At 38.7% G+C, this 13091-nt stretch overlaps 3 protein-coding genes across 3 annotated transcripts; 2 read left to right on the forward strand and 1 right to left on the reverse strand.

Annotated features, from left to right (window-relative positions):
- The first annotated feature begins 322 nt into the window (after positions 1 to 322).
- On the forward strand, positions 323 to 3568 carry ufsp2 (ufm1-specific peptidase 2). Its single transcript, XM_033966286.2, has 12 exons — positions 323 to 423; positions 597 to 684; positions 1068 to 1251; positions 1365 to 1431; positions 1540 to 1703; positions 1780 to 1972; positions 2051 to 2197; positions 2302 to 2466; positions 2611 to 2735; positions 2816 to 2892; positions 3041 to 3165; positions 3244 to 3568. Exons 1-12 carry the CDS (start codon positions 421 to 423, stop codon positions 3328 to 3330), a joined length of 1425 nt encoding a protein of 474 aa, XP_033822177.1. The 5' UTR covers positions 323 to 420; the 3' UTR covers positions 3331 to 3568.
- Positions 3569 to 4343: 775 nt separating this feature from the next.
- On the forward strand, positions 4344 to 7867 carry cfap97 (cilia and flagella associated protein 97). The gene is made up of 5 exons (XM_033965792.2): positions 4344 to 4516; positions 4770 to 5526; positions 5602 to 5882; positions 7185 to 7320; positions 7431 to 7867. The coding sequence occupies exons 2-5, from the start codon at positions 4800 to 4802 to the stop codon at positions 7556 to 7558; spliced, it is 1272 nt and encodes a 423-aa protein (XP_033821683.1). The 5' UTR covers positions 4344 to 4516; positions 4770 to 4799; the 3' UTR covers positions 7559 to 7867.
- A 49-nt stretch (positions 7868 to 7916) lies between these two features.
- On the reverse strand, positions 7917 to 9916 carry slc25a4 (solute carrier family 25 member 4). The gene is made up of 4 exons (XM_033965600.2): positions 9715 to 9916; positions 8700 to 9186; positions 8473 to 8613; positions 7917 to 8400 (listed from the first exon to the last, which is right to left on the reverse strand). The coding sequence occupies exons 1-4, from the start codon at positions 9823 to 9825 to the stop codon at positions 8240 to 8242; spliced, it is 900 nt and encodes a 299-aa protein (XP_033821491.1). The 5' UTR covers positions 9826 to 9916; the 3' UTR covers positions 7917 to 8239.
- Positions 9917 to 13091: the final 3175 nt, after the last annotated feature.

Here is a 13091-nt window from a genome sequence, read left to right on the forward strand (position 1 = left end):
TAGCATTTAATACCCCATAAATACCCCTCTTTCATTTACGATAGAAAGCTGTTAGGAATAATAGTCCCTCATTCTTAGTGGCCCGCAAACATTTGTCAGGCTACTATAACCTGAAAAAAATGCAAAAGAGAACAGTGTATTACTATTATTATTTTAAATGTAGGTTTAGAGCGAATTATTAATTACGTCGATTTTAAAACGATTGTCATTAGTAACAGTAAAACGTCTAAAATATTAAATTACGGGGTTACCTGAACGCACCATGTATGGGCGGGGTCACTGTGGACCAATCAGATGTCGCGCAGTGAGACACGTTGGACACAGACATGTCAGCCTCCAGTGCACAGCCTCACAGCTCTGTCTGCCCATAACATTAAATTAAATCTTTTTGTCTCTTCGTGTGTTCCTGAGGATTTCACAATGGTGCGTGTCCTTTTGAATTGTGTGTATAAAAATGTTGTTGTTTAGCTGATTGCTATCGGTACCCTACATTTTAATACTATTAGCTGAGTCTCCTGAGAGCCTGTGCGTTATGGTTTTAGCAGGAGTTTTGACAGGCTCGGGGGATTACTAACTTTCCTATGTTATGATTTCAGGTGGTGGATACACATCCTTTCGACTCAAGCATCATCCTGCGAGTCAAAGGGCCGCTGGAGTTTAAATGCCTCTTTGATAAAACAGACGGTGATTACATGGGGGTGACAGCTAGTCCCACTGCTGCTGGGGTTCAGATGACATCTACACATTTAACTTTCTTGATCAAGAGGGAAAACTGGCTCTTGCCCACCTCTGGAATTCTCCTCATCATTATCTCTATTGCCACAAATAATACAATACTATAATAATTCTACTACTACTACTAATAATAACAATAATAATTCAGTGGTGGCCATGGACGTGTGTTTTCTTTTTATATAATATAGGAGGCATATAATATAAATCCCTATAATGAAGTTTGATCATGTATGCCTAATTATCTACCTTTATTTAACAACAATTTTAATTTATTAGGCATATTGACATTTTTTGTATTTATTTTTTTATAACAATGTCTTTGTTTCATGCAGCACTTAACATCCAGAAAGTGATCTCTAAAACTTTTGAAGCCCTTTGCTGTTCAATCAAATCAGAATCCTGTGTATTCACCCTGTGTGATGGGCCTGTTGTCATTTGGCCCAACAAGGATGTCCACATATCACCAGAAGACATCACTCCAAATACTCCATGTCAGGAGTTGTCTCAGTGGACAAAGTAAGCTTTACCCGGTGAACTTGATTGGTTTATGTAGGCTACCTATAAATATTTATATATTTACTTATATGTTTCAAATCACATGTTTTATTGCCCTTGTGTATTTCACACAGGATCAGTGAACAGGAAAGTCTCCACAAAAAATCAACAAAAAAGAAGACAAAAAAATGCTCTGGGAATGTAAGTAAATAGTAATACATTTCAGAGAGACAAATTTGTGGGTATTAGTTTAATACATAGTGTACATTCATTATAGGAAGTCTTATATTTTTACTCTCTGTGCCACAGACAGTGGTAAACCTTCAACTGATGATGGAGACAACCAGACCTGGAGCCCCTCACTCTGCTCAGGTGCCTGTGTTTACCCAGACAGTTCAGACATCACACTTTGGGTCCATGACTCTACCAATAGACTGTGCTGTCTGTGTAAGCCTTGGTGAAACAATACAAAAGTGAGCATTACCTCATTTATTATAACTGACTTGATAATCAAATAAAGGTTACATTTAGTTTTTAATGGCTTGACAGTGCTTGTCTCCATCTGGTGGAAGAGCTATCCAACCAGATCAATGAGATGAAGAGAGTGACTCTGCAGCACTTAAAGGGGACTTCTATCCTGGTCCCTGAACCACTCCACTTCCTCCTCCCACATCCACATGGACTGGTCACTGTTGTTTATCCTGCAGGAGTACTGGACAGTCAACTACAGACAGCTCGACAGGTCAGGCTCCCATCTAGACAGGTTCATCAGAAAAAGAAAAAAAGTCTACACTGCATCTGTCTCATCTACTTTTCTTAGGCTTTGCATCAAAAGTATGACTTGCCAAATGACACACCTTATTTTAGAAGAGCAAATGCTTACCACTTTCCAAATGAGCCCTATAGAGATGGATATCTCCGAAACCCTCATCTGTGGCTTACTCATCCTACCCTTGAAAACGGCAAGGTAAAGACTCCAATAATCAATTATGTGGAGGTTATAATGTGTTTTTATTGTTAGCATGTAAATATAATGAGGTGTTTTTGTTTTTTTTTGTGTGTGTCTTGCAGGTTTATTTAGTCCAGGGGCTTTACAGCTACCATCACTACATGCAGGATCGAATAGATGACAATGGCTGGGGCTGTGCTTATCGCTCCTTGCAAACCATCTGCTCCTGGTTTCAGCAACAAGGATATGTAGACCGATCTGTGCCCTCTCATAAAGAAATTCAGCAGGTATGGTGGGTTTGTAAAACTTGCTATTCATGTACAAGAGAAACAATATAAGCACTAGTTTTGAAACACAACATGCAAAATATGTACATAGGGGACATCAAGATTGGGAGCAATAAAAGCTCTGTAATTGGTCTGTTATTGTAGGCTTTGGTAGATGTTGGGGACAAACAAGCCTCTTTTGTGGGATCACGCCAGTGGATTGGATCAATAGAGGTTCAGGCTGTACTGAACGAACTGCTAGGAGTAACGTCCAAGATCTTGTTTGTCAGGTTAGTTTAAAAGACTAACTTTACAAAGAAAAAACATTTATTTGAATTATTCAATGTTTCAATTTTCTTCTGATATTCAGTCAAGGTTCTGAGTTGGCAAGCAAAGGGAGAGAACTGGCCAGCCACTTCATAACAGAAGGAACTCCAGTTATGATTGGTAATTTTTTTTCCAACACCTTTATGTCTGAGTCTTTCTTATATTCAATCCTGATATTTATTTCATATACAACCTTTTTAAACAAGTGGTTATGCTGCAGTAAAAAAAATAAAAAATATCAGCACTAATAAGACTATGGGTTTTGCAGGAGGGGGAGTTTTGGCTCACACTATTCTCGGCGTGGCTTGGAGTGAAACTACTGGAGAAATCAGATACCTTATTCTAGATCCTCATTACACTGGAGCTGAAGATTTGCAACTGATCACAGAAAAGGTAAAAATTAAAATTTCCCAGGAAAAAAGTCAAAAGTATATTTCCACCAAGTGACAATTTTATGCTGTCTGTTTTCAGGGCTGGTGTGGCTGGAAAGGACCAGAGTTTTGGGATCAAACAGCTTATTATAATCTGTGTCTGCCTCAGAGGCCAAAGGTCATCTAAGTTCCCACAGTTCCCAGCACGCAGTTGTTATTGTGACACACGGAAAGCTTTAAACCAATTTAATCCAACTAATTTTAAATTAAAGTTGGTATTTTTCTCTAATGAACAGGCAAAATATATCTAAAATGCAGTTTATGAAAGCATTTGTGTAATATTTTAATATGAATCATGCCCCTGTGATTACAGCCGACTTTATTAAACCAGTATGCATTTAAATAAAAAGTTGATGTACAAAGGCAAATGACTAGTTTGTTATTAGCAGACACACATGAACAATCTGCCTAAGGCAGACAGCTTTGTCTGACTGCACTTATTAGAGCTGATCTGTCCGACACTGACCATTATTGGAATACAATCCCTTCAGTGAACGACCTCTCTCAACCACAAATGAGGTCAACTACAATTGTCCTCTCATCAAAGTGCATTTCCATTTGATTTGCACAAGGGTGTTTACTTTTTCTTGTTTTTTTCTATCTTTTTAATTATTCAAGTGTAAAGCCTCCAGGCACATGTTCAGTCCTCCTCTGCTCATCATGCATTGAGATGTAAATTCCACAACAGTGACCAGACATAGGTTATACCATTATTTGCTCTTGTGCTATTATCCCAGGACATCAACCTGTCATTACTGTGTGTCACTTTTGTGTTTTAAAAAAACCCCGTGACAAATTGTAATTTCATGGGACGCGCTTTCAGATAATCTTTTCACTTGAGGACGTGCACTTGTGGGAATTATTTACTACAACAAATACTGTACATCATCACCAAGAGAAAGACTCTATTCAGTAACCTTTGATAAATACAATTTGAAGTAGATCTACCTTATGAAGAATATTATTATTTTATTATCTGTTACTATACACCTATTATATTCTATACATTATTAGATTAGATACATTAGATTTTTTTATGTTTTTCTGTCTATATATCTTGTTTTGGTTGTAAAAAAGAAGGCGGTGGGAGAAACAACTAAATATAAAAATACATAAAGGCGTGATTTACTGACGTCAGATGGTTGCCAGGAAGTGACGTTGCTTAGTTACATGCCGGTTGTCACTCTCACAGCAACTTCTCTTCTTCAAAAGCATTACTTAAATTTTTGCAAACATCTTCCTTCATCTGTCTATACTCTGTTGGATACGATGAGAACTGGGGCCATAAATATCCTTTATGAAGGCTTTTGCAGGTAAAACAGCACTTGTTATTTAGATTTAGCTAGTTTTCGCTTACCTTAGCCTAGCTTTAGCTTTCCAAAACAACATGGATCCATAGATGCTAAAGCAATACACGTGCATACACAGTGCCATAGCTTTTCAACGTAAAGTGAGAGTTAATGTATTACCCAATGATATGTGAATCTGAAATGTAAACTGACAAATTCAGGTTTCAGTTTTTGCATTTTATATATTTTCTTCTCCTTGTCTTCTCTTCCGATACAGATTCGGTGGTTAAATTTGCATCCAAAAACCATGTTCAGTCCTAGTGAACTTGAAGGTGAAGTGGATCACACTTTTTTTGATAGTGACTGTGAAGATGGAAAAGCAGAGGATGGTAAAAAAGTGAACACCACGTCAACAACAACAACAACAACAACAACAACAACAGAAACAGACATTTCAGCAACAAGTAAGAAGATACAGCCAAAGCCAGCTGATAGTATAATATGTATATTAGATGATGGTGCAAATAAAGAACCAAGGTCAGTGAATAACAACAGCAAAGGCCTTGAAAGGAAAGATGACTGTAAAGAGGTTCCCAGTACAAACTCCAACAAACACTTCATGGCCATGTTGGCTGATGCTAAATACGTTGATGAAGATGGGAAAGGCGTCAGAAATTCAGGCTCAAAAAATAAGAATGCACAGGTAAATAAAAAACAGGTCACTTATGGCTGGCGTCCATCTTCTGCATCCTCTGAGGCCAAAGATACAGAGTCTGCTTCAACTTCTGGACACAGTGAGAGCAGAGCAGGCTCGGCAGCATCTAGAGATGCTCACAGTGTCAGTTCAGAAGAGCCCAATGACATAGTGACAGATGTGAGTCCCCTATCTTCTCCTGCCAGCAGCCGTTTACAGTCCCTAAATCTAAACCACTCTGAAACTGAAGATGACAGTGTGGAGCAACAGCAGAGTGTGCCCTCCAGTGGCTTGTATAGTGCACAACGCCATGAGAACTTCAGTCAAGACGAAGATGATTGTGAGTAGACACATCAACTACACTAACCATAACTGTGTTGTATCTGCACATTTTAACCAGAATTATTCTATTTAGACTCCTTAAGTTCTGTGAGTCGACTGGATAGTAATGTAGTTGTGCAGTTTCCTGGTTCAAGGCATCGCAAGAACTACACGTTTTCCAACGATGAGGTCAAGCGCATAGATCGTGAGAACCAGCGTCTTCTTCAGCAGCTTTCCCGTTGCTCCTCAGGTTTAAGACCAGGAAGTGCAGCAGGACAGAGGCATTGTGTGACATCTAGTAAACCACCAAATCGTGTTTCACACAGCTCACTCAACAGATTGCGAGAACAACAGCGTATTGAACGGGACAATCTGGTGAGTATAATGCTGTGCTTTATATAGTATTACTAGTATAATTCCATTTTATTATGTTTAAATTACCTTTTTATTTTATTTAGATTTTTTCTGGGCCAATAAAACATTACTATAGGCTTTGTAATAATATTAATGTTGAGGCTATAGACCAATAATATGTAATGTTTAAGTGTGGCAGGTATTTAATTATTGTATGAAAAATGCTGAATAGGGTAAAGACACTGCACATATAGAAAGCAACCTATAGAACTTGTCATTATTTTAAAACTAACATGTAATTAATCCCTCAGAGCATTCAGTAGGTCCATGCGCATGTGTTCATTCATTAGTTTTGTTGTGTTGTGATTCCATGTTGTGTTTGCACAGCACTGCAGATACTAGTTGTAGTAAAGTTTGTTTCAGTCTTTAAGAGACACCCTTGAAAGCAGACACGGATGGAAGTGGACAGATGGCAGCAGGTGGCACTCTAGCTGCATGCAGCACCCCAACTTCTGCAGCGCTGTCCTCTCACCCCATATTTCCCCTCCAACTGACCAGTGAGCCAGTAATGCCCAGAGACTTGATTCAGAGAAATTAGTATTCATCTATAATACTAATATTTTAAAGTAATCATTTTTTACAAACTATATTTATCATTAAGTTATTTGAGATTAAAAGTGTGATGTTTAGGATGTTTCGCTCTTGTGTAGTACACCCTGTTCGTCACAAGTGCTTTTGGCCTTCTCTATTCTTAGAGTGAAGTAATTGAATATGCTGTCTGATGAGGTTTTCCACTGTGCCCTTAACATGTGTAAGGCAACTGTGGAACCAGCTCATTTCACTTCGCCCTGGGCACTTGGTTTGAGTTTTGCTCAAATGATTAAGCTTTAATTATTTTGTTACTAATTTCATTTAATTTATTTTTGTATGTTTTTCACATTATGGACTTGCTGGAGAATATTGCTTACTATACAGTAGTACAGTAGTAGCTGCATGCATTTAACCACTTTTAGATATTTCATTTAGGTTCAAAATTGTCTTTACTTTTTTCCATCAACAGTTTTTGAATTTGGAATTTTTGATCCTATTTTTGTCCAAATCTGAGCAGGTGTTTCTTTGCAGTGGCTGCTATAATGAAGTAGCTTCTTCTTAAATTGTCTTTTTCCTTAGAGGCTTGTCACAACTAATAGTCTGTTTGTAGTTTTTTGAGATATTGCCAATTGATATGACACAACTTTAAAACATAATAATAGCATATTAAGAAAAGCAAATGATTTTAAGATTTAAATATGGTTGTGCTGGTATGTTCTATTTTTTTTATAGGCATTTTTAAAAAGACTTGAATCTGTAAAACCAACTCCGGGTATGAAGCGTTCAGAGCAACTGGCTGATTACCAGCGCCAAGCCGGTTACCTGGGAATACGTTCTATTTACCAGACCACCACAAAGAAATCCTCCAGTAAAGTATCTTAGTGTTATTTAACTTAAATGACTGTGCTATGACGTAAAATATCAAGCATTTATTTATTTAGATGCTATACATTTATATGAGGTGTGTGCTTTTATCAGGTATAGGCCATATTCAAAACAAACCACCCCATCATGGTGCCAGATCAACTTCCACTGCCACAGAGCTCAGCAGCACTCCTGCATCCAGGACACGGAAACCCAAAGCAGCACCACCAGCCTGGAGTTGACCAGACAATAAAGAGGATAGAAACTATCCTCCTCTGCTGTCTTTTTATGTTAATATTTCATGTGTGCTGCGTGACAAAACTTGTCCTTTAGAAATAGGTACTGCACATGTGACATGATCTGTTTGTTTTTGTCTATACCTTTAATGGTTGATTCTACTCATCCATATTACTTATGGTGCACTTTATGTTGTGTTTTAGTAAACTCTGCCATTATTTCATGCTGTTGCATGGATCAACATGGACATGAGTTAATATTGTTGCAGCCTTATATTGTATATAAAGCAACTTTCCTTTATAATAAATGGTTTTAAAATATTTGTATAGATGTCTTATGTTTTGACAAATATAATTAAAAACATTTAGTATAAGACCTCTTTATTAATAAAACAATGTAAGAAGCTGGGATACATGGATTAGTAGGACCACATTACAACTAAACATTGTAAAATATGGAACAGAAAGTGGCATTGTCCAGTATTTTTGGCACAGCGGCAACGAACCACCAGCTTGAGTAGGTTACCCCGCATCAACCTGTGCCGTTTCACAAGTAGGATATTTACAATTATTGGAGGGGCCATTTCTTTGGCTGGAATACATTCCCACAATCACCACATTGTTATCACTCTTTACAATTAAGACCTAGATTGAAGGGTTTCCTTGGGAACTGGGAGATAAGAAAGTTTATTTTGTGTACTTCTTGATCTCATCGTACAGCACCAACACAAAGGCGCCGCCCATGCCTCTGATCACGTTGGACCAGGCTCCCTTGAAGAAGGCCTTTCCTCCCTCATCCTTCAGGATCTTCTTCCAGCAGTCAATAGTGCCCGAATACATGATGTCAGCTGTGGAGACAGATGTTTATTAATCAGCAGTGTTCACATGTGATTTCCAGCACCACTATTAACCACACTCACCTCCTTTACGACCAGACTGCATCATCATACGACGTCTGACTGTGTCAAAGGGGTATGAGACCAGGCCAGCTACAGCTGTGACAGTCTGAGCAATCATCCAACTGACCACAATATGTGTGTTCTTGGGGTCCGGCAGCATACCTGCATCCAAGAGGGAGATATGTTTATAAGACATAAGTTCATATACAATAATGTACTATATATTTACAAGAATGCTATATACACACCTTTAGCTGTGTCAAAGCAGCCAAAGTAGGCTGCTCTGTAGATGATGATACCCTGGACGGACACATTGAAACCCAGGTAGAGACCCTTTATGCCGTCGGTTTTGAAGATTTTAGCAATGCAGTTGCCCAGGCCAGTGAATTCTCTCTCTGCCATGCCTTTACCAATATCTGCAGCCAACCTGGTTCTGGCAAAGTCAAGGGGATAGACGAAACACAGGGAGGTTGCACCGGCAGCCCCACCAGATGCCAAGTTACCTGCAAAGTAACGCCAGAACTGTGTTTTCTGGTCCACTCCGCCCAAGAAAATCTTTTTGTACTTGTCTTTGAAAGCAAAGTTAAGGGCCTGAGTGGGGAAGTAACGGATCACGTTGGCCAGGTTGCCTCTCCAGAAAGACAGGAAACCCTGCTCTTTAGGGATTCTAACCACGCAATCCATGATTCCTTTGTACTGCATGTCAGCAGTGATCTGCTTGCTGGCATGTTGAACCTGCAAACCAAGAGTTGGAGTCATTGTAAGTGCCTAGAAATTAAATTGAAATCAAATTTAAATGTCTTATCCTATTATCAAGACATATTGTATGTATGTTTATTACTTCTACTTCGTTCGTTATTATGTTGCAAAGTTTAGCTGTGGCCCAGCACATGTGTGTCACTTGAGTCAAGTCTGTATCAAATTACATAGTTCAAGTTAAATTTAGAAAGCTACTTTCACTGATTATTCATTATTATAATTGCGTAATTATGTTATAAGGCGTAGTAATTGTTTAAGAAAAAATGTGTAAATGACTTTTCTTTGAGAGCTTTAATCATGCAACCTGAGTAAGTCTGCGCGTAAAACCATGGCCAGCGCAGGAGACCTCGTGCGTAATGCTATTACGCACGGGACCAAATTAAACCTAATTCTGAAATAGTTTTCAAATTCACTTTATCTCTCAAGATGAATTATTTAAGAAACCAGCATACACACTGAGCGTTTATATATTCAAGCTTAGAGCAGCAGGATGAGTTCCTTTACCTGCAGCAAGAGCTTGACCCTCTCAATTGGAGCAACAGCTGTTTTGGAGATGGCTGCGGCGATGCCACCGGCCAAAAAGTCTTTCATAAAACTGACCACTGCGTCCGACATGGTGGAGGTGTCGATAAGAGAGCCCTGACTTTTCAACTATCTCCAAGCTCCTCAAGGAAACCCAACGCCCCTCCAAGTGGACGCAGCCCCTCCATCTGCTCAAATATATCACCTCCATATCTCGCGAGAAATAAAAAGTGATGGATTTGCGTTTTGACAAACCGTTTCACGGAACAGAAAAAATATCCTAGGTTAAAGTTCAAATCACGGTCAACGCCATGTTACAGAGGCCAAGTCAGTCATACCGGGGACATTTGAAGGAGACGACTTCAATGAAATATTTGGACATGTAAATTGGCCCACAGAACACATCCGTCAAAATTGCATTGGCTTTTTTGGTAGTTTGGTATAGGTTAGATTTAGCCTTTAGTGTCCTTAGGCTAATTGGGAAATAAGGTATCTTGATAGTCATAAATCATTAATCTTCAAACATTTGGGGGGTGGAGTGAGCATTTTTGGGCAAACAGGACACAAGAGCCAAATTGCTAAATGTCTGTATTGCCTATTTGTTTTAAGCATCTTGGAGTAGGCCTGTATCATGCATAATATTATCAACAGGTACAGTATGTGTCACTGCATGATTCCATGAAAAGAGACTCTTAAAATCAAATCATACTATCATACTAAGGAACATTTTCTGTTAAAATATGCCACACTGTAGAAGATAATTGCCAACATTTCCATGGAAACATCGAAACAAGCATTTGCCAAATAAGTGTCAGGTTTGTGAAGATCATATATATATATATATATATATATATATATATATATATATATATATATATATATATATATATATATATATATATATATATATATATATATATATATATATATATATATATATATATATATATATATATGATAACCTCCTGAGATGCTCATCTCCTTTATGCCTCTATGCAATGCAATCCAACAATAATCAAAAATGACCTGGCAACTGCTATTTTTCTCATTTAACACTGTGCCATCGCTGGTCCATGTCTTATAAACACACCTAAACTAAATTAAAATGAAAAGAACCACTAATACCCGCTAAGGGGCGCCAATTGACTTGCCTGCCCTTCATTACTAACCCACGTTTCTTTGACCAATTACATAAAGCCATAAAATAATGATTAATTTCCAATACAGTGTTGTAGAAAAGGCACAGCAAATGTTCTTTAGTCTGACACACTTGTCTGTAGGTGTTTCTGTGGCCTGTGTGACTGGGCTGTGCGTGGGTCTACGCTGCTGCTCTTTGTAAATCTTTATGAAACACTAATAGTGCAGTTATTAAATTAGTCAGAAGGTGGCAGTGGTGCGTAGATGATAGGACAACACATGCTAGCCTATATAAATAATACACCAGTTTGAGTGTTTTACTTTTTTCTCTCTAAACCGGTTGTTCCATGAGGGGATCATGGGGGAGACGCCGTCATCCATGAGCTGCCCTCACGAGAGGTCATGGTTCACACCCAACTGCTGCTTAGGACCCCACGTGCACCTGTCTGCTTTAAGTCAGTGAGTACTGAGTAGACCTAATTCATTTACTTACTTTTATATGACTATTACCTTGAATTTTCTTACGTCTGAACTGGAGCTAGATCTTTAGTCTGGGCTGTTGTGCTAATAAATTATTACTGTTGTGCTTTTTCTGTTGTTTGTTTATCTTTCTTTAGCTGGAATAGGCTCTGGTGTCTCAAAAATTGGACAGAGCTGCCACTGTCATATACTAAAATTGAAACCTGATAAAGATCTGTGAGCTTTGAGTAACTCAGATCTGAGGCTGAGGGAGGGGGCCTGGGTCAGGATTTGCATTTTGAGTCTGAGGAGCTGCAGGTGTCAGACAGTTTGGACCCCCTCACCCCCCACCCCCCCAATCACGACCGTGCATGAGACGCTACAGTGACTGATTTTATCTCGTACCACTGTGACAAATATCTTTTTACATGCTTGCTCCCCACTGTCTCTCCCCCTGGATATCTGAGATCAGCAGAGATCGGCCACATAATGGAGATTATAAATGTCAGACTGGGTTAAAACCACAGATATGAGGATTAAAAACTCACCAGCATGCACCCACCGGTCGCTTTTAATCTGATCAATCATGTTTAATCATGTTTTTTTCTTAGTGGTCACATGTTAACAATTCAAATCATTTTCTGTTGTTAAATCACATCCATATCTGCACACCATATTTTTATGGATAAGCTATTATCCTTTCAAAGAAGTTAAACTGGAGAATAAATCGTGAATTTACTTGAGATTTTACAACTACAATGAAGAATAAAACAATCATTCTTATTGTTCAAAATCTCTATTGGCTGTCTCTTAACTGACAAAGCTTTATCCCACCAGTCTCCTAAAGTCAAGTGCTAATACAGATCCAGCCGATGCATCACACGCTGGGCTCACACTGGCTCCACAGGCTCCACAGGCTGCAGGGGAAGCAGATTACCTCTCTCTTTATTGGCTCTCAGTTCGTCCTCACAAATGTCAAAGATTCTGACTGAAGACAATACAAGTCCAAATCTAGTAAAAGAGTCATGTGCAGCTGACGTCTGACACCCTCAGCCAGGATAGTGCCCAAGAGACTGTCCGGGGATGACCAATCCCCCATGACCAATCCCGAGACAGGAGACACACAGCCCGGGGGTACCTGAGGGGCGGGCAGTGTGGGAGGGTGATGGAGACTGTCTATTTACATCATAAGGAGGAAAATGTATTTAAAATAGCTTGTATTTGTTTGTTGATAAAGGTTTTGTTGAATCATATTTGCACTGAAGGTTGGACATAGATGATAAACTCTATAATAATAATCTATAATGTAACGTTTCTCTTCTAAACCCACAGAAAACTATATCATAGTTAACTGTGTATTTGACACATATTCTGTGCCAACCCATAGCTGGATTAAAATCAAATAAGAAAGAAATCAGAAAAATATGTCTTTTTTGCCTTTTATGTAGACTTTATTTCTAGTAAACTAAAACTAACATTACTCTGAATCCTACAACCTTTGGCAGTCCACAAGTCTACAATGGCTTCATTCGTTTCTTCACACAAAACGCTGAGCCAATTATCCAGATCTTCACTATCAACACCAAGTGGCGGACTGCAAGGCAAAATGATCTTAATTGGATGAGTGAAACTGGATGAAATGAGTAAACACTGCAGTTCTTGAAGGATGTTTGCAAGTGCTACAGGCCATTGTATAGACTTGTATGTTTGCTTTATCTGTCTTGAAACTTTGGACAGCAGAAAACAACCAGTCAATAAGGCTG

The sequence above is a fragment of the Periophthalmus magnuspinnatus genome, chromosome 1, assembly GCF_009829125.3.
Source record: "Periophthalmus magnuspinnatus isolate fPerMag1 chromosome 1, fPerMag1.2.pri, whole genome shotgun sequence".
Lineage (NCBI taxonomy): Eukaryota > Metazoa > Chordata > Actinopteri > Gobiiformes > Gobiidae > Periophthalmus > Periophthalmus magnuspinnatus.